The 21,157-nt window shown below is 49.2% G+C and overlaps 1 protein-coding gene and 1 long non-coding RNA gene across 2 annotated transcripts in view; one reads left to right on the top strand and one right to left on the bottom strand.

The window, feature by feature from the left end:
• Positions 1-1,827: 1,827 nt before the first annotated feature.
• PPP1R14B (protein phosphatase 1 regulatory inhibitor subunit 14B) lies at positions 1,828-11,759 on the bottom strand. Its single transcript, XM_083591716.1, has 4 exons — positions 10,792-11,759; positions 5,474-5,557; positions 4,727-4,759; positions 1,828-2,317 (listed from the first exon to the last, which is right to left on the bottom strand). The coding sequence occupies exons 1-4, from the start codon at positions 11,017-11,019 to the stop codon at positions 2,249-2,251; spliced, it is 414 nt and encodes a 137-aa protein (XP_083447842.1). The 5' UTR covers positions 11,020-11,759; the 3' UTR covers positions 1,828-2,248.
• The window catches only part of LOC310752057, a 27,177-nt gene continuing 17,007 nt past the window's right edge, over positions 10,988-21,157 (top strand). The window contains exon 1 of the long non-coding RNA XR_014542828.1: positions 10,988-11,115. This is a non-coding gene — a long non-coding RNA (uncharacterized lncRNA). The remainder of the gene's footprint in view (positions 11,116-21,157) is intronic.

Here is a 21,157-nt window from a genome sequence, read left to right as displayed (position 1 = left end):
AGAAGCAGAAGTGGCTTTGCAAGCGAACTACTTCCTTGCATCAACCAAGCAGGAAAAAGTATGTGTGCGGGAGAGAACTAAACCACCCCTCCTTCATAAAAACAAATTCTGCCAAGGCCACAGTGATAAATTGGGTTTGCTTGTGGGTGAGGAACCTGCCGGACCCTCCAGATGTTCTTGGATCTTTCCCATCATCCCTGGCCATGAGGTTGTTGGGGCCCAAGGAGAGCTGGGGGACCACAGCTCCCCCCACCCCTGGTTTAGCCTCTTTCTTCAAACTGGGGAGGTTGTGCTTGCTGGCAGAAAGGGAACTCTGGCTTTCTTCCAGCTGCAGGAAATGAGGCACCTGCTTTAAAGGCAACCACGCCCTTTGCGGCAGAGAGCCAAAGGGAGCCTTGCAAGATGCAGCTTGCGGGCGCAGCAGCCAGGACTGCTCCACCCTCAAGACAGCATCTCTCTCACCCTGCCCAGTCTGGGAACCACGTAGTGTTTTGTGGCAAGACTGTGGCTCCGGTGCCTGCTTTGCCTGTTCCTTTCCCTCCCCTCTGGGGCCAGTGCCAACCCCTCTTAGCCATCTTGGTTTGGAAAGAAGAGCCACGTGGAAAAATCAGGCCGGGGCCAGCTCCGGAGGCCAGGGCAGGCCATTTCGCAAAACACACACACACACACACGAAACTTGCCTGGTGACTTCAGGCAGGAAACACGAAGCCCGATTAGTTCCAGGCCCCAGAAGACATTCTTTCCTTGCTGAGTTCAGCCCCGCCACAAGTGAAGGGGAGGGGGAGGCTCCGGCTGCGTCCCCACCAGGGACAGCGTTGCTAACTGGGGGACCTGTAACTCTGCACTTGGCCTGGTCTGCAGATGCACTTGGTTGAAAATACTTGCTGCAGGCGGTGAGGAAGGGGAAGAAGGTCCACTGGGGAGCGGGGAACAGAATCTCCTCTTCAATTCCAATTCACCAGCCTAGCTGGTCCAAAAATCTCCTGTTTTTCACTAGTATGGGTGACAATGATAAGCCAGAAGTGGGTATCATTTCATTCATATTCAATGAGCAAAAAGCAGTGTCCATAGCACTCTCCACCCTCCTCGCCCAACAATTGCCTTGCAAGATAGGTCATAGGCTGAGAAAGTGACTTGCCCATGGTCACTATTCCGTTTTCTGGCCAAGAAGGGAGTTGAACCTGGATTCTCCCCCCGCCCCCACTCCAGTGGCAAGGGAGTGACACAAATGTCCTCCCAATTCACCAGGACTCGGCAAGGGAGTGACACAAATGTCCTCCCAATTCACCAGCAAACCAAAAATCTCCAAAACTCTTCCTTTTTTACTAGTACTGGTAAGAAGCGAGAAGCAGGTATTCAGTTTTATAGCCTATTTTACTAAAGACAGCGGCTGCGGCACTCTTTTCTCTCCCCTCCTCACCCTTCTATTTCATCATAAAAGCCACCCTGCGAGGTAGACTGTATGCCAGGCATAGGCAAACTCGGCCTTCCAGGTATTTTGGGACTACAACTCCCATCATCCCTGACCACTGGTCCAGTTAGCTAGGGATGATGGGAGTTGTAGCCCCAAAACATCTGGAGGGCCAAGTTTGCCTATGCCTGCTGTAGGCTAAGGCGAAATAATTTGCCCACGGTCGTGCGTTAATTTTCCTGGTCAAGCAAGTATCTGAACCCAAGTTCTCACCCCCAAGGCCTGCCACACTACTTGCTTGCATAACACTGCTTTCTCTTCTTTTTAAAAGTGAAAAGGTTTTGTTAAAATACACGTACACAAACACTTGTCTGCCCTGGCGCACACTTCTGTCCCCTAAAGCAGAAACTAGACCCTTGTTCTCAAAGCATTTTTATTAAATTTATATAAAAACGCAAATAATTAAAAAAAAAAAAAAACCAACCCAAACGTTCTAAAAAAAAAAAAAGGGATTTCTCAGGATCCTACCCCTCTTTCTCTTCCCCTGGAAAACTGACGTTCCTCTTCCCCTCCTCTGACGCTCACGGGTGGAGGAGGGTGACAGACAGGAAGGAGCAGCTTGGTATTGCTAAAAAGGTGTCCAGATGGTTTTGATTATCAAGGCAATCCCACCGAAAAGGGAAGGTCTTCTCATATAAGGGCAGTAGCTGGTTCTCCACTGGACCCCTGAAAAGCTCCCTTCTCCCTCTCCAACCCAGCCAGCAGCCAGAGTCTCAATGACAAACTCTCCAAAGAGGAAGGAGGGCAGCGATGGGAGATCATCACACCAGTGGCAAGTCACTTCTTCTGTGGAGTGCTGAGCTTCTGCATCCCACGGATCTTGTCTAACAAGTCGGCAACAAAAACCTGGTGGGCGACAGGAGGCCAGGGAGAGGAGGAAAGGGTGGGGTGTTAGCAAGGAACCCAGAGTCAACGCAGAAGGCATAGGCACCGGATCTCTAATCTGCCCTTTTAGGTTGCGTACATACAGGGGGAAAAGAATCTTGGGAACTCTAGTTTGTTTAGGGTGCTGGGAATTGTAGCTCAGTGTGGGGTAAACTACGGTGCCCAGAGTTCCTTTTTTTGGGTGGGGGGAGGAATTGGGTGCTTTAAACATACAGTGTGTACACAACTGTAGACTTGAGCTGGCTGCGTATTTTAACTCCGCCCCCCAATAATTCAGTGCATCATTAACTTTTGGAACTTGCATCACATGATACCCATTAGCCCAGAAGGTTTTAATGCAGGTGAGGAAACTTGGAACTGTGATAATGCTTCTTGCTTGCTTGGTCTTATGTGGCTGGAATGTACACATCTGTTGCCCTGTCCATTTTTGCTTCTGGCTCTGCTTATACAGTGGTACCCTGGGTTGCATACGCTTCAGGTTACAGACTCCGCTAACCCAGAAATAGTACCTCTGGTTAAGAACTCTGCTTCAGGATGAGAACAGAAATCATGCTCCGGCAGCGCGGTGGCAGCAAGAGGCCCCACTAGCTAAAGTGGTGCTTCAGGTTAAGAACTTAATTTGTTCTGGAGGTCTGTTCTTAACCTGAAACTGTTCTTAACCTGAGGCCTCCAGCTGCCGCCGCGTGATTTCTGTTCTCATCCTAAAGCAAAGTTCTTAACCTGAGGTACAGCCTGCAATGTGGCCCTCAGATTAAAAAAGAGAAGAGTTCCTCTCCTCTGCTTTAAATGTGTTATTACATCCAAGCAGAACCTCCACAAACAGAGGCAGTCTACCCCTGAAATGCAGGCACCGGGGATGAACAAAGTCTGGCAGGCATCTTTGCATCCTGCTGGTGAACTTCTAGGGGTATCTGCATGGAAGAATTCAGATCAAACACTGGTGAGGGCTCATACTTGAGCCTGCCTAGTGGCAGTGGAGGCAACAAAGAAGGCATACTTGGCTGCCTCCATTGCATCCTCATTGTGCCATCCGGCAGAACTTTTCCAGGTGGTGCAGGGGACTCTTACAGACTTGCTGGCAAAGCATTTTGAGAATCATTGGCATCCACCGAGATCTTAAAGCAAATGAAATCTCATGGGGTGCCCAGAGCACTGCCTGGTCCTGTTGTGTTGGAGGAGTTTCAGTCAGTAAGGCTCAGATGTGGACAAGGCGTTTGGGTCGGTCAGGGCAACCACTTGCGCCCTGGACCTGTGCCTCTCTTGGCTGATAAAAACTAGCAGGGAGGGGAGTTGAAGGGTTGGGACCCCGAGGGTCATCCAGTCCAACCCCCTCCAATGCAGCAATCACAACACACGCTCCCCCATCCAATTTGAAACCATACTGGCCCCTGGTTAGCTTTGCAAATGTGCCGGCAGTTTCATTGCTGCACCACTGTAATTCACAGCTAAGTGATTCTTTGCTCATTGTTGTTCGCTTTAAAGGCTCTAGAGCCTCCAGCTTCAGATGCAGTACGTTGGAGTGTTACAAACTCAGGCAACAAATGGGCAGGGAGAGCACTGCCTTCATGCCCTGGCTTGCCGGCTTCTTAACTTGCTGGAAATCTAGGAACTGCACTGCAATCTAGGCCAGGGATGGGGAAAACTTTCCCAGCCCTGAGGCGGATTTCCTAGGGAGTCGCCTTCTGGGGGCCACATGCCCATGCGTGGATGGGGCAACAGACTCTTTATCTTTGCCCAGCCCCACAAAACTCAGAGCCTCCTACCAGGACAGCTCTCTGTGGCCAGGCAAGCAAGAGTCATGATCTCTCTTCCAGCCAGGCGGAAGAGCTGGAAGGGGGAGCCAAGCCAGTGCAGGGCCTGGGGAGCATCCCAAAGGCCAGACAAAGAGGCCTTGGCGAGCCAGGCAGCACGGCCTGCGGTTGCCCACCCTTGAGCTGCCTGATCCAGCAAGACAGTTCTTGCCTACTTCTACCCCGGGGGGCAGAAACGACAAACGCAAGCAACGCCTCCCGTTCTGTGATGAAACCAGCAGCTTTCTGTGGCAGTTGAGATCCTTCCCTGAAATCTCTCTGCCAGGGGAAAAGGGAGGGTGAGGAGGAGAGACAGCTGAGCAGCCCCTCCCCTAACAGGTGCCGGAATGGGAGGGGACTCTCTTCCCTGCTGTGAGAGAAGGAAGGAACAGGAGAAGATTGGGAGCTGGCGCTGGGCAGAGGCAGCTGCTGCTGCTCTCCTGATCTGCCAAAAAAGCAGCTGCGAAGGGAGGAGGGCTGGGACATGGGGGGCTTCTCGAAGGGAAGGATGTGGGAGCATTTAAGGGGTCATGGGAAAAGCGGGGAGGGGTGGACTCAGGGCAGGCAAGCAAGCACTCACCTCTGTGGGCTTGTAGCAGTCAACCAGGAGCTCCTGTTTTTTGGAAAAATAAAAGATAAATTTATATGCCAAAGGTTTGGACAAGTGGGAAGCCCTCATTGAGGGACAGGCCTTGTCCCAGGTGGCAGAGCTGGGAGAGAACCCCATCTGAAACCCTGAAGAGCCGCTGCCAGCCAGTGTTGGCTGTACTGACCTAGATAGACTAATAGTCTGACTCCACATGAACCAGATTCCCGTGTTCCTATTTTGAGAACCATGAGGACTTGGATCTTAAATTTTTAGGGGAAGACCCACAGCTTGGTGGTAGAGCAGGTGTGGGGGACCCGTGCCCCCCCAGATGAATCGCTGTACTGCCATCACCCCCAAACCCACTGGTGACGCTAAGCGGGGCTAATGGAAGCCTGGTGACATCTGTAGGTTCCCCATTTCTGATACATTCCGAAAATAGAAATCCCAGTCTAAAACTCACCCTTAATCTCTAGCCAAATCCTGAGTGTTTATGGCGGCAACAGAAGGCCACTCTTTTTATTTATATATAAAGAAATATTGGCAGATACGTATGGTCTCCAGATTGCTGACCAGAACAGCCCACCCACTGCTTGGCTGCCATCGTGCGAAAACAGCATCTGGTCTTCCCAGGCAGCGCATGGGGGGGCCCCCTCCTCTCAACCCCTCCTTTTTTAGGGGGGGCTGTGGAGAAGGAAGGGACACCCTCCCCCTTTTCAACCCAGCTTTCACAGCTCCTACCTTCACTCGGGCGCTCCGAGACTCATCACTCTCCATGTCCAGGAGTTCGTCAACATCTATTTCTAACTCCGGAATCTCCTCTTCCTATTAGAAGACAAAGAGAAGAACCTGCCAGGAATCCAGTCATTTTATTGTTTGAAGGGTGTGTGTGTGTGTGTGTGTGTGTGTGTGTAGCTGGAGCATGAAGGGAGTTCTGCATGTAAAAACCTTACCCAGGGCAGTGGATTGGCGGGGGTGCAGGCTGAGAGTGCGAGATTCAAATGAACTCTTCAAATGAACTCAAATTGTATAATAAATGGCAGAGTTGCAGTGTTCAGATTACAGGAGCAACACGACCCCTTTTAGGATGCTATGTGTGTGGGGGGGGAGTACTTCGCCCCCTACCTACCTCTCCATATAATTTCATCATTAGTAAGGTGTCCAGTAGGGATGTGAGTGGGGCTGTGGGTTAAACCACAGAGCCTAGGACTTGCCGATCAGAAGGTCAGCGGTTCAAATCCCCGCGACGGGGTGAGCTCCCGTTGCTCGGTCCCTGCTCCTGCCAAGCTAGCAGTTCAAAAGCACAGCAAAGTGCAAGTAGATAAATAGGTACCGCTCTAGAGGGAAGGTAAACGGTGTTTCCATGTGCTGCTCTGGTTCACCAGAAGCGGCTTGGTCATGCTGGTCACATGACCAGCTGTATGCCGGCTCCCTCGGCCAATAAAGCACTGCAACCCTAGAGTCGGCCACAACTGGACCTAATGGTCAGGGGTCCCTTTACCTTTTTAAGGTGTCTAGTAAAAGGGCATCTCCCTGCCCCATAGACAGAGGCAATTCGAGGACCAGTTGGGTGTAAGAAGTTGTTTTCTCTCTGCCTTCTCAAAGAGAGGGCTGTCATCGAGGATTTTGTTTCCAGACTTCCCAGGACTGGAATCCTGCCACACTCATCTGCTACAAGTTTTGTTTGTGTGTGTACACCCCCCCCCTTTGGGGTTCAGCTCATTTGGGGGCAGGCATTCACACACCCCCTCAAGCAGCTACAATGTTAAGGCTTCCACCCCCTAGTCCCCAACTGGGAAGGTTGTGCTGGGGGCGGGTGGGTGGGCAGCTGATTAATCACTGTCATTCTTTCCTGACTTCAACTGTTTTAAAAGTTGAACAGTTGAACCTTCTAGGTCCGGAGGATGCCAGTCTGTGGCCTAATCCTACATTGGCACTGAAAAAGGAGGTGGGAAAGAACGGATCATTTCAATGCCCTCCTCCACATACCCCTTTCGATGCACGTCATCAAGGCAGAAAATGTTCTCAAACCACCTAATTCTGCTGCCCTTATACACCAGGCTTTGGTCCTGTGTACAGTGCTTAGCACTCAAGAGGTACTCAAGAGTGGTAACAAAACGTGGCCTGCCAGCCAGCCATGCCCTTTTCAGGATACTCCATGCCAACAGGAACTCTTGGATTGCTTGAGGAGGTGGGTGGGGTGCTGTCTTAAGTTCCCCGCAATTTTTCTTTGTACTTTTGGAAACCTTGGTGTTCCCCCAAAACCCTCATATTTTTTCCTTACTAGCCAGAGTTTGTTATTAGAGGGAATTCTAGGCAATCTGTGGGAAACTGGAGGCAGATCTTAATTCCCCAGGCTTTAGGGTAGCAGAGAGGCCTCCCTGAGAGGACTTTTAGTCAGTTCATCAGTTAGAGTAAGGGTGGGGTAGAGAATCCACAACCTGTTGTGTAAAGCATTTATTTATTGGACAGCAGTTTTGAAAGTTTTAGAAGTCCTTTTTCAAGGAAAACAAAATATGGATGGTAGGCACCATCTTAGAAGAGTTTGGCATCCGCAACCACACCTTTAACGCATGTTTGTATCACTTTAACTGTCATGGTTTCCTCCAAAGACTCCTGGGAAATGTAGTTTCCCCTGCCAGAGAGCTGAAATTCCCAGTACCTGTAACAAACTACAGTTCCCATGATTCTTTGGGGGGGGGAGGAACCATGTGCTTGAAATGTTTCCCGCACATGCTACTCATAGCATCAGAGAGTAGGAAGGGACCCTGAGGATCATCTAGTCCTGGGTTTTCCAAACTGGGGTCTCCAGCTGTTTTTGGACTACAACTCCCATCATCCTTAGCTTGCAGGACCAATGGCCAGGGATGATGTGAACTGTAGTCCAAAACAGCTGGAAACCCCAGCAGCTGGCTCCTAACCAAGTCTACTCAGAAGCAAGCCCCACTGGCACCTTCATTAGACACTTTTAGGCGGCCAGAGAAAACGTTCCACTTTAACCAGGCCTTTGGCTGACTGACATCCAATGGCCTTTTAAAATGTATTGGGGAACAACCCCAATATAGGGGATTGTTTGTTTTTATTATTTATTTTGTGTTTTTATATTGTAATGTTACATTGTAACGGCCCAGAGACCTGAGTACAGGGTGGTATACAAATGTAATTGATTAATAATAATACTAATAATAATAATAATAATTAAGTGGGGCTTTCTCCCAGGTAAGTGGGGCTAGGGGTTGCAGATTAAGGGTTGTAAGTGGAACAACCCCAATATAGGGGATTGTTTGTTTTTATTATTTATTTTGTGTTTTTATATTGTAATGTTACATTGTAACGGCCCAGAGACCTGAGTACAGGGTGGTATACAAATGTAATTGATTAATAATAATACTAATAATAATAATAATAATTAAGTGGGGCTTTCTCCCAGGTAAGTGGGGCTAGGGGTTGCAGATTAAGGGTTGTAAGTGGGGTTAATCCTACTATATAGCAGACCTATTGAAACAGATAAAAGGCACTGAGCAGTGCAAGTCCATTCATGTTAATATTGCGAAGCGCCCTGAAACCTTCTGATGCAGGGTGGCATATAAATCTAATAAATAATAATTTCAGCGAGTCTACTCTGAGCAGGGCTGCGTTGGCTGCAACCCTAAATTCCTTTAAGCTCCCTGCTAAATCTACGCAGGACTTGCCCTGACTGGTACCTCCAGCCGAAAGGCGCAGCCTGGTAACAAGGGAGTCATTGAGGGATGCAGAGGAGAATTCAAACAGCTGAGGTACGTTCTCAGCTGCAGAACAAGGCCAAAGGTAACTGGGTCACGCGCACACTCCCCCTGGCATTTGTGAATCAACTAGTGTGTGTTTTGTTTTGCAAGGACCCAGCGGCTCCTCTTCGGACCCTCTCGACTAGCTACTTACTGCCCCATTAGCCTACTCAGACGCAAGCCCCATATGGCCGGCTAAATCCCCCCCACCCCAGTAAGCGGGCTGGCCAGCTGCCAGATGACATTTGGCAGGCGGGGTGTATGTGTGTGTGTGTGTGTGTGTGCGCGCAGGCACACACACACAGGGAGAGGGCAGACAGAAAGTTGATCCTGCCGCTGCGGCCTGGACAGTAAAAAAATTAGACACTGGTCTCGCGTTCGAATGCTACCATGGCCACAAGTCCGGGGGGGGCAGGGTTAGCGCCATCAACCACCCACACCCCTACTTGGTTTCAATCCCACCCACCCATTTTCCCCTTAAGGTTTCTGGCAACAAGCATCTTGCAGCATTAAAGAAAGAAAAATAAAAGCCGTATCTTAAAAGACAGCTGCTCCTCTCAAGAGACAGCTGCATTTGCGGCCTAAGGCCACACTTCCAAACCCAGAACAGCATAGCATGCACAGCAGAGAGGGTGGGGAACGCCACTCCCCACGGCACAATCCCTCCACCCACCCACAATGCTGCAAAATCAGGAGAGGATAATTCCCTCCCCTTGCTCTTTTTCAAGAGGGGTTGGGGAAAAGAAGGATTCGAACACAGGCCCCATGAAGGCCTTTGAGTACCTCTGACCTTAAGTGACCTTCACCATTAGTTGGAGGGGGTGGGGAATAAAAGCAGGGATCCTGGCATCACCATCTCTCCAGTCTTCAGGGCAGGGAAGAAGAACAGGAGAATCTTGGGGCGGGAGGGAGAGGGTGAAGCATTTTGTTGGGCATGTGGTCACTTCTGAAGCGTACGCTCCAAAATTTGGCAAGCAGAAAGAGGAAAACTGGCACAGGGTCAAATGCCCAGCGGAGATAAGGGGAGGTGGGTGGTTGAGTGAACACAAGATGCCCTGATGAGCCAAAAATCACTAGATAATGCCCTTTTAAATTAAAAATATAAATGAATAAAAGTTGGGTTTGGGGGGCTGGGAAAAGAGTTTTTTCTGGTCTGTAGAAACCATTTTCTCTGGAGAGGAACAGGCCTTGAAACTACAAATTTGTGATTCTGAGGGTGGGAACAAGCACCCAAGTGTGGGCTTGGGGAGGAATAAAAAATGGGAGGGGTGGCATCAGACCCACTCAGTGGAAATGGGGGGCCTTCCAGAAACTAAGGGCGTTTGTTCTTGGGGCTGCAGAGAGGGGGAAGGCCTGAAGCTTGGGACGGGGCAGGGGCTGCATACGGGGTGTAAGTTGGGTTAGAAACGGTCCCCAGATTCAGTGGGTGGAATTTGCCAAAAAGCGAAACCCCCACTCTGCGGGTCACTAGTCCTCAATGTCCCTTTTCAGAGCCTGCACAATACCTGACGACAAAAGAACCAGGTAACGGGGGGGGGGGGGGGGAGTGGGAGTGCCTGGGTAGCCACTCCCTGAACCCGGGCTGCATTGGAGGGTAATATATGGGGTATATATATATGGGGCAACATATATGGGGAGACAAGGTGGGGTGGGAGGAGGCTGCATGAGCTGATCTAGGATCTAAGTTGGGTTATAAGGAGGATGTAACAGGGTGGAGGAGCTGGAGACATTAAAGTCTCCGGAAGAGTGGGTTTGGGGGACACCAACATAAAAGGGTCAGGATTTCCAGGGACTTTTTTGGGAGGTGGCAGGGGCATGGAGTTGAAAGTCAAGCCTGCATTTCTAGACAGCGTCTCATTCATTCTTTGTTATCCACCACTTTCTTTGTACTGCTGTGATGGGAAATAATATTATTGTAAAGGTTATGTTTATGTGACCAGGAGCCCTGCCCTCCAGATCAAGATGGTATTGGGGCATAGGGTATACTTTGGGGTCCATAAACCTTTTCCTTCCTCAAGATTGAGCAAGCTCCTGGGGGCAGAGACCTTAAAAAAGAAATTATTACAAGTAATTTTTGTGGGGTGGGAGTAGCACAAAGCCTGCGACTGTAGGAACAAGATACATTGGGTGGGCAGTTGAAATTCATGTAACAGGCTCCACACACATTAAGGGGATGACATAAAGTGGGTCTGGGTTATAGGGGCCGCGATCTAGCGCCTGAATGATGGAAGGAGGCTAAATTATAAGGGATTGTAGGGAAACCCAAGTGCGAGCAGAGGATTTCGGAGTTTTTACCTGGCAGTCATAGAGGACCGTCAGCTGTTCCAAGATCCATTCTTCCAAGTGGAGCCTCTTTCGGAGCTCTTTGCGATCGTATTTCACCGTCACCCGCCCCTGGCGCCGGACCGGGCCCTCCTCTTCCTCTGTGGCCGGTTCTCCCGCCGGGGGGCTTTGGAAATACACCCGGGGCCCCGTCCCCGCAGCCGCCGGGGGGCCGCTCTCTGGGCTGCAAGGCGCCGCCATCCGAACCGGATCGGAACCGGAGCGCGAGAAGGAAAAAGAGCGCGGATCAACCGCACACGCACACACACGGAATCGCTGACTCCGCTTCCTGCCTTGGCGGGTCTTCCTTTTGTCTTCTTTTCCTTCCCCGACGCCACGTGGTGGGGACCCCCGGGTTGGATCCAGAGGGCAGAAGTAGCCCCAGCACCGGATTGGGCTTCCCCACCCAAACCCCACACACGGCTGAACCAAAAACCGAGAGGGAGGGGCAGGCAGAGAGAGAGAGAGAGAGCTCGATGCGAAGCCTGCCCAGAACCGAGCCTCAAGAGGACTAGCGCCACGTGCAGTCCGAACCCAGGGAAGGAACCGGGGGGTCTTTTATTTGGTTTGGTATGATGGATCGCTGCTCCTCGTTCCCTGCGCCACGTGCGATGGGGTCTGGATCTGGCCTCTTCTTGCACACACAAGGGCAATAACTCGGCGCCGAACCAGAACCGGAATCCCGAACTCCGCCTTTCTTTCTCTCCTCCTCCTCTTTGTTTGCAAAACTAGAAACCGGTTTCGACTCTCTCCCTCCCTCCGCCCACCCGATCCACCCTCCGGGCGCGATTGCTTCACTCCGCTTCAGGAGTTCCTTAAGCCAAGCAGGTCCAGTCCGGGTTCCGATCCGCTTTCGCCTCGGCCCTTTGTCCCGATGCTGCTCCCGGGGCTGCTGCTGCTGCTGCGCTGGCTCCGTCTCCCCGCTCCCCCCCCCGCACCCCACCCCGCCCCCTTAAAGGGCCAGCACGTCGTTCTCCCTCTCCAGCCAGCGCTTGCCCAGCTGCCCTGCCTGACCACCCCCAGGGCTGGCCGGCTGGGCGCCCGCCTCTCTCTTTGATACCACATCCATCCCCCCCCCAGCTTGCCCCACCCCACCCCAATGCACCCTTTCAGATCTCCTGTCTGGAGACATGTTTTCTCCCCCACCCCCCTCCGCCCACTCCTCAATCTATTCTCTTATCAAAAGGGTGTGCCCGGTTGTCTCTCTCACACACACAAACGCACCAATTTCTGTCTGCTTTTGCCACAATGCTTTGAAAATTCCGCTTTGTCAGTCGCTTTGATCTCTATCTCTCCGCGTGCCTTGCTGGAAGAGAGGAGGGGCGGGTGGATTAGCTTCCATCAGGTTAATCTTAGTTTAATGGCTTCATTTGTTTATTAGGTTAATGCTTGTGACCTGACTGGCATCGTATGGATGCTGTTAAGGCGTCCACGTGAATGTCAGGACATCAATAGCAGCAGGGGTAGTTCTGAACCACAGATTGTGTGTGTGTGTGAGAGAGAGAGATTTAGACACAGAAACATAATTTTTTCTTACATATCAAAAGATTTATTATTTTATTATTATTAATCTATTCATAGCCTTCTACACAATTGTCTCAAGGCGATGTACAATAAAGAACAGAAACAGCAGGATAAAGGCAGATGCGTTTAAAGGGTGTTAGATTATACGAGATTTGGAGAGGAATTGCTTTTTTTATTGTGCACAGAGCCATATAAATAGATGTTAATAATAATAAAACAAAATAAGAAGGCTACAAAACAGGCACTCATGGTCAAAGGCTCATTTAGCCAGCTGGAAAAGCCTGTTGGAACAAAAATGGAATAATGAAGTGCAAGTGCATGTGATCCGATGTTTGTATCCAATGTCAGTCCTACTCAGAGTAAACCCATTAAGATAAAGAGGCATGATTCACTTGCGTCCATTGATTTCCATGGGTTTACTCAAAGTAGAACTTAGTTGGTGCAAGCCATTATTTTGATGTAATATATTGATAAAAGTATGTATGAAATTTCAATAACCATGAATGAAACTCAGTTTACTACGGCCCCAAAATGCACTGTGAGTCTCTGTACACAGACGCATGCTTGCTTATTTCACTCGATAAAATATATGTATGTATACAAATATGCTAGTCCAGATAGGCACAAATATGGATGTCATATCAGGCAGATGGATACATTTTTCAGGAAAAAGGTAAAAGGCGGATCTAGACGGATCCTCGTGAATTCATATGATTTTTTCATTCAAATTAAATAAAACCACCATGATACTGTAGACCATGTCTTACTCTGTAGACAGCATCAAAAAAATCATGCATCCACTATTTCGTGGGGCCGCAGGGGCGCAAAAACATGGTTAAAAAACACGGATCCTCATGGATCCTCATGATTTTTGCACAAGACCAGCTCAAAGTCACCATCAGATCAAACATCATGGCCAGGGGCATAGCATCCACCACAAAAATCACGGATCCACGGCTTCCTGGTCATACCACAGCCCAAAAACGTGGTTTCAAAGCACGGATCCTCATGGATCCTCACACTTTTCGCATTGGGCCAACCAAAACGCATCGTTAAATCACACATCATGTCCAGGGGCACAGCCGGCACCATGAAAATCACGGATCCATGGCTTCTTGGCCACTCCGTGGCCCAAAAACGTGGTTTTGAAGCACGGATCCTCACGGATCCTCATGCTTTTCGCATTGGGCGAACCCAAACTCACCGTCAGATCACACGTCATAGCCAGGGGCACAGCCTGCACCATGAAAATCACGGATCCACGGCTTCCTGGTCATACCGTGGCCCAAAAACGTGGTTCCGAACCACGGATCCTCATGGATCCTCATGATTTTTGCACAAGATCAGCCCAAAGTCATCATCAGATCAAACATCATGGCCAGGGGCATAGCATCCACCACAAAAATCACGGATCCACGGCTTCCTGGTCATACCACAGCCCAAAAACGTGGTTTCAAAGCACGGATCCTCATGGATCCTCACACTTTTCGCATTGGGCCAACCAAAACGCATCGTTAAATCACACATCATGTCCAGGGGCACAGCCGGCACCATGAAAATCACGGATCCATGGCTTCTTGGCCACTCCGTGGCCCAAAAACGTGGTTTTGAAGCACGGATCCTCACGGATCCTCATGCTTTTCGCATTGGGCGAACCCAAACTCACCGTCAGATCACACGTCATAGCCAGGGGCACAGCCTGCACCATGAAAATCACGGATCCACGGCTTCCTGGTCATACCGTGGCCCAAAAACGTGGTTCCGAACCACGGATCCTCATGGATCCTCATGATTTTTGCACAAGATCAGCCCAAAGTCATCATCAGATCAAACATCATGGCCAGGGGCACAGCATCCACCACAAAAATCACGGATCCACGGCTTCCTGGTCATACCACAGCCCAAAAACGTGGTTTTGAAGCACGGATCCTCACGGATCCTCACACTTTTTGCATTGGGCCAACCAAAACGCACCGTTAAATCACACATCATGGCCAGGGGCACAGTCTGCACCACAAAAAACTGAGATCCACGGCTTCCTGGCCACACCGTGGCCCAAAAACGTGGTCTCGAAGCACGGATCCTCACGGATCCTCACGCTTTTTGCATTGGGCCACCCCTAACTCACCATCAAATCACACATCATGTCCAGGGGCACAGCCTGCACCACAAAAATCACGGATCCATGGCTTCCTGGTCATACCACAGCCCAAAAACGTGGTTTTGAAGCACGGATCCTCACGGATCCTCACACTTTTCGCATTGGGCCAACCAAAACGCACCGTTAAATCACATATCATAGCCAGGGGCACAGCATCCACCACAAAAAACTCGGATCCACGGCTTCCTGGCCATACCGTGGCCCAAAAACATTGTTTTGAAGCACGGATCCTCATGGATCCTCACGCTTTTTGCACAAGACCAGCCCAAAGTCACCATCAGATCAAACATCATGGCCAGGGGCACAGCATCCACCACAAAAAACACGGATCCACGGCTTCCTGGACACTCCATGGGCCGAAAACGTGGTTTTCGAGCACGGATCCTCATGGATCCTCACACTTTTTGCACTAGATCAGCCCAAATTCACCGTCAAATCACACATCATGGCCAGGGGCACAGCCTGCACCACAAAAAACACGGATCCACGGCTTCCTGGACACTCCATGGGCCAAAAACGTGGTTTTCAAGCACGGATCCTCATGGATCCTCACGCTTTTTGCATTGGGCCAACCCAAACCCACTGTCAAATCACATATCATAGCCAGGGGCACAGCCTACACCACAAAAATCACAGATCCATGGCTTCCTGGTCATACTGTGGCCCAAAAACATGGTTTTGAAGCATGGATCCTCATGGATCCTCATGATTTTTGCATAAGACCAGCCCAAAGTCACCATCAGATCAAATATCATGGCCGGGGGCACAGCATCCACCACAAAAATCACGGATCCACGGCTTCCTGGCCATACCGTGGCCCAAAAATGTGGTTCCGGACCACGGATCCTCATGGATCTTCATGCTTTTTGCATTGGGCCACCCCAAGCACACTGTCAAATCACACATCATAGCCAGGAGCACAGACTGCACCACAAAAATCATGGACCCACGACTTCCTGGTAAATCCATGGCCCGAAAACGTGGTTTTGAAGCACGGATCCTCATGGATCCTCACGCTTTTTGCATTGAGCTACCCAAAACTCACTGTCATGTCACACATCATGTCCAGGGGCACAGCCTGCACCACAGAAAACTCAGATCCACGGTCATCTGGCAACGGCATGGCCCAAAAACTTGGTTTTGAAGCATGGATCCTCATGGATCCTCATTATTTTTGCACTAGATCGGCCCAAAGTCACCATCAGATCAAACATCATGGCCAGGGACACAACATCCACCACAAAAAACACGGATCCACGGCTTCCTGGTCATACTGTGGCCCAAAAACGTGGTTTTGAAGCATGGATCCTCATGGATCCTCACACTTTTCGTATTGGGCCAACCGAAACTCACTGTCAAATCACACAACATGTCCAGGGGCACAGCCTGCACCACAGACAACTCAGATCCATCGCTTCCTGGCAACACCATGGACCAAAAACGTGGTTTTGAAGCACGGATCCTCACGCTTTTTGCACTATATCAGCCCAAATTCACCGTCAAATCACACATCATGGCCAGGGGCACAGCCTGCACTACAAAAAACTGAGATCCACGGCTTCCTGACCACACCATGGCCCAAAAACGTGGTCTCGAAGCACGGATCCTCACGGATCCTCACACTTTTTGCATTGGGACAACCCAAAATCACTGTCAAATCACACATCATTCCCAGTGGCACAACCTGCACCATGAAAAACTCGGATCCACGGCTTCCTGGCCGTATCGTGGACCAAAAAAGGTGGTTTTGAAGCACGGATCCTCATGGATCCTCACGCTTTTTGCACTAGATCAGCCCAAACTCACCATCAAATCACACATCATGGCCAGGGGCACAGCCTGCACCACAAAAATCACGGATCCATGGCTTCCTGGCCACTCCATGGCTCAAAAACATGGTTTTGAAGCACGGATCCTCATGGATCATCACACTTTTTGCATTGGGGAATCCCAAATTCACCCTTTGTGCACATATCTTGTACATAACCACAGATCTGACCACAAACATCATGGATCTACTGCTTCATGGCCCTGGCCAGATGCTACCCTGGATATATTGGCCAATTTTTAGGTGGGTGTGCTGGGATGGAGGAAACGTAGTCGGCTGAATCTCTATCCTTTAAAGATGGGCGTCCAATGGCTGGGCCAGTATAATTTCAGTTTGGTTTGCCAGCTCCCAGCTCTTCATGGGGCGCAATAGTCACCTGTAGCTGCCATCAGGAGTCCCTGTGTGATCCTGGATGCTTCTGTCTCTGTGGAGGCATTGGTCACAAATGTAGCCAAACTGGAATTTTTGAATCTATGTCAGATTAGGCAATCGGTACCGTACCTGTCCCTTTCCAACCTAGCCATGGTGATCTATGCAGTAGTCACCTGCATACAGTGGTACCTCGCAAGACGAATGCCTCGCAAGACGGAAAACTCGGAAGACGAAAGGGTTTTTGGTTTTTTGAGCTGCTTCGCAAGACAATTTTCCCTATGGGCTTGCTTCGCAAGACGGAAACGTCTTGCAAGTTTGTTTCCTTTTTCTTACACCATTAATACAGTTGCGACTTGACTTCAAGGAGCAACTCGTAGCACGCTGTGTGGTAGCCTTTTTTGAGGTTTTTGAAGACTTTGGTGATTTTTGAAGCTTTTCCAAAACTTTTCCGACACCGTGCTTCGCAAGACGAAAAAAATCGCAAGACGACAAAACTCGCAGAACAAATTAATTTCATCTTGCGAGGCACCACTCTACTAGACTACTTTAACTTGCTGTACACCTGAGCCGGGGAGTGCAGGGTATAAATGTGATAGAGTGTGTGTGTGTGTGTGTGTGTGAGAGAGAGAGAGAGAGAGAGAGAGAGAGAGAGAGAGAGAGAGATGCAGGGCTACCCTTGAGACTGCTCCAGAAACTCCAAATGGTCTAAAATGCAGATGCATGAGTTCTTACTTGGACTTTGTGGAGAGCCCACATTCAGTTGGTTGTTCATCAGCTGGATTGGCTCCAGGTGGAGTATCAAATCAGGTTCAATGTTTTGGTGCTAATCTTTAAAGCCCTAAACAGTCTGTGACCTTTCTTATCTGTGGGAATTATCTTCCAATACACCCCCATGAGTGTGACGCTCATCTAACAACAACCTACTGGTGGTCCCTGGCCCAAAACATATCCAGCTGTCCTCAACCAGAGCCAGAGCCTTTTTGGTGGAACACTTTGTCTAATGAGACCAGGGCTCAGTGCAATCTATCTCAGTTCTCTCACTTGTCATGGTGAGTGGGCTTGCACATTCCTATGACCCTTGTGAGCGAAGCCGTTGGGAATCTCGTACTCCCAGCAGGGTCACCCAAGGTGGTAAGGTCAAAGAAAATTAAATACGCTCAGAGTCCTGTAGTGATTTCATGCTCTTTATTGCAGCTTGTAAAACAGTGACTGAATTTTCCCCAAAACCTCAGGCTTTTATATACATTATTTACACAATGAGTCCCGTCTGACTGGCTGATTCTGCTTCCCTCCTGGAGCCTGATTGGTCTTTTCCTGCAAGCCAATCAGTTCTTGCATTCTAGGATCCTGCTTGCCTATTGTTCTAGGATCCAAGCTTAGTACATAACAGGGAAGAAGCTACACAAAGAATGATTCAAGAAGTCCTCAACGGCAGAACAGACGGGTGATAACAAGCAGTGTGTTACAATGGCTGTGAAGGCAGATGAAGGCTGCAGCAGATAGGATCCACCAGTTCGTCGTGACTACTCATGCCATCAGAACAGAGCCCTACTGCGAAGACTGTGTGTTGGTCAGTGTACACTGATCTACACACATAAAACAAATTCACGCACAGGCATCTTCCAAAAACCCAACCCAACCCCCCCGAACCCTCCCCCCATGGCGATCACTAAATGGCTACGGGGGCAGGAATGTGAAGCCCCTAGTCATGAACCGACACATGGGCGTTCAGTCGTTCTGACTCAAGGAATGAGGCAGTTGAGCAGCTCAGCAGCTGTATCCATGACTGAGCAGCCCCTTTTAGGATCCACTATGCTCACCCCGAAAAGGGGAAGGGGCTGGAAACAGTGCCCTAAACATAGTATGCCTCCCTTTTTCCCTGACTGGATTACCGCGCCCAGGTGGAATCTCTTTTCCCATAGTTTGAATCCATTATTCTGCATCCTAGTCTCTAGAACAGCAGAAAACAAGCTTGCTCCCTCTTCAACATGACATCCCTTCAAATATTTAAACATGGCTATCATGTCACTCCTTAATCTTCTCTTCTCTAGATTAAACAAATCCAGCTCCCTAATTCTCTCCTCATAGGGCTTGGATTCCAGACCTTTTACATTTTGGTCACCCTCCTCTGGACATGTTCCAGCTTGACAATATCCTTCTTCAACTGGACACAGTATTTCAGGTGTGGTCTGACCAACCAGAATAGTGTGGTAGCATTCCTTCACTTGATCTAGACACTATACTCCTATTGATGCAGCCCAGAATTGCATTGGCGTTCTTAGCTGCCACATCACACTGTTGACTCATATTCAGCTTGTGATCGACTAAGACTCCCAGATCCCTTTCACTGGTACTGTTGTCAAGCCAAGTGTCCCCCACCTGTGCATTTCATTTTTTCTATCCAGGTGTAGTACCTTACATTTCTCCCTATTGAACTCCATATTGTTGGTTTTGGCCCAGCTCTCTAGGCTATTCAGGTCATTTTGAATTCTGACCCTGTCCTCTGGTGTATTAGCAACTCCTCTCAGTTTGCAGTCATTTGCAAATTTGATTAGCACGCCCTCTATTCCATCATCCAAATCATTTATAAAAATATTGAATAGCACCAGGCCCAGGACAGAACCTTGTGGAACCCCAATAGTCATTTTTTTCCAGGATGAAGGTGAGCCACTGATGAGCAATCTTAGGGTTCAGCCCGTCAACCTATTACAAATCCACCTAACAGTAGCTTTGTCTGGCCCACATTTTACTAGTTGTTTTGCAATAATATCATGGGGGACCTTTTCAAAGGCCTTACCAAAGTCAAGGTAAGCTGGTACAAGGGAAAGCAGGATTGTAATTACCGTAAAAATTACTGATCACTTTGGATCAGCAGTCTCAACCTAACCCGCTATGTGGGGAGAGCCACGTGTTCCTTTGGAAGGCAAGTGGAATACAGTGTGATATACTGACAGCTGTTTTAAAAGATGTATCTGTAACTTAAAATCCAGTATCAGAAAAAAACAAAAATAGATGGTCCCTGTGTGGATAGTCATGTTTGCATGATGGGGCCACCTCCAGTGACCATGTGGCCTGATATAAGAGGGTTCTAAAATCAGTCCTGAAAGTAGACTGATTGAGAATGACACACTCATAGCTTTTGCTCTGCCATTAACAAGGTGAGCTGAAGCAAATTATTGCCTCCCTTTGGGCTTAGCAATATTTCCTACAGCATTCTTGTTGAAGGGCATTGGAGAGTTAGGTGAGGGTCACTTTTCTGTTTTTCCATCAAGCCCCCAGACAAGAATGCTACGGCATCAGCCCCAAACACTCAGTCTCATAACAAAAAATACTCAACGGAGTTAGGGCTGAGGGTAGGGGAAGTACAATCATGATCTTTACAGTCCTCTAGAAGCTGACCCTTTTGGTCATTGTGGTCATGGAGCCAAATATCTGTTCCCAAGTTTAAAGATCTAAACAAGTAAAGAACAAGCTTGCCCTTTACATGCAAAAGCCCTGAAATTCAGCCCATTGGGCAACGGATCATGGGGCTGGGAGGAGGGAGGTAAGGACTAGCACCTTCTCTGCCCTCCACCTCCAACAGCTACACCTGAAAGATTCATGATGGGGTTCGATTTGAGAAGCTGAATGTTTATAAAGGCACTTAGCCAATTTCTGCCACAGAAATTCTGAACAGAAACACTCTGCAGGATCAGTCCCCAAAAGAAACTGCTCTATGGTCTCTGTGTTGGGAAATGGGAACAGATCTTGCTCATCACCAACCTTCCCTCCACAAATCAGTATCACTACGAGGCTGAACTGAACAGCTTGCTCCAGAGTTTTAAGAGATACGTTTCTGTGGTGTAGTGGTTAAGAGGGGTGGACTCTAATCTAGTGAGCTGGGTTCGCTTCCCTGCTCCTCCACATACAGCTGCTGGGTGACCTTGGGCCAGTCACACTTCTCTCTGAACTCTCTCAGCCCCACCTACCTCACAAGGTGTCTGTTGTGCGGGTGGAAGGGAAAGGAGATTTTTAGCCACTTTGAGACTTCTTCAAGTAGAGAAAAGCAGGATATAAAAACTAACTCCATAAATAAGAATTCTATGGAAAAGGACCATCCCTGCCATGATGATGAAAACTATATGTTTGGATTTTGCTGTATTATACCAACCTGTGGAATATGACAGTTCGCAGTTTCAAAATCTATTTGGCCACAGTGGATTGACAGTCTGGACACACGAAAACCTCTGGAAGATCTTTTGAATCAATGCCTATGCGAAAGCAGTGGTACCAGTCCTTGCAGTTTCCTTCACAGTAAACCATAGTTAGGTCACCACTGGGCCTCCTGCACCCTTCTTTCAAGAAACATAGTGACCAGCAGCCTTCGAACAAGGAAGGTAAAATATCTGAGCAATAGGTTAGTGTATCCTTCCATCCCTCAGGGCATGATCGAGACACAGTAATGTAACTCTCAT

The sequence above is a fragment of the Podarcis filfolensis genome, assembly GCF_964270895.1.
Source record: "Podarcis filfolensis genome assembly, chromosome: 16".
NCBI lineage: Eukaryota > Metazoa > Chordata > Lepidosauria > Squamata > Lacertidae > Podarcis > Podarcis filfolensis.
Note: the sequence above shows the minus strand (reverse complement) of the source record. Positions and strands in the feature narration are given on the sequence as shown.

What these genes read in the sequence shown, in the direction of transcription:
- PPP1R14B (XM_083591716.1), bottom strand. Translation starts at nt 11,019, where the DNA reads ATGGCGGCGCCTTGCAGCCCAGAGAGCGGCCCCCCGGCGGCTGCGGGG. An exon ending in CTCGGAGCGCCCGAGTGAAG is followed by an intron (nt 4,760 to 5,473) that starts GTAGGAGCTGTG and finishes TCCAAAAAACAG; the next exon opens with GAGCTCCTGGTTGACTGCTA. An exon ending in ACTGCTACAAGCCCACAGAG is followed by an intron (nt 2,318 to 4,726) that starts GTGAGTGCTTGC and finishes GTCGCCCACCAG; the next exon opens with GTTTTTGTTGCCGACTTGTT.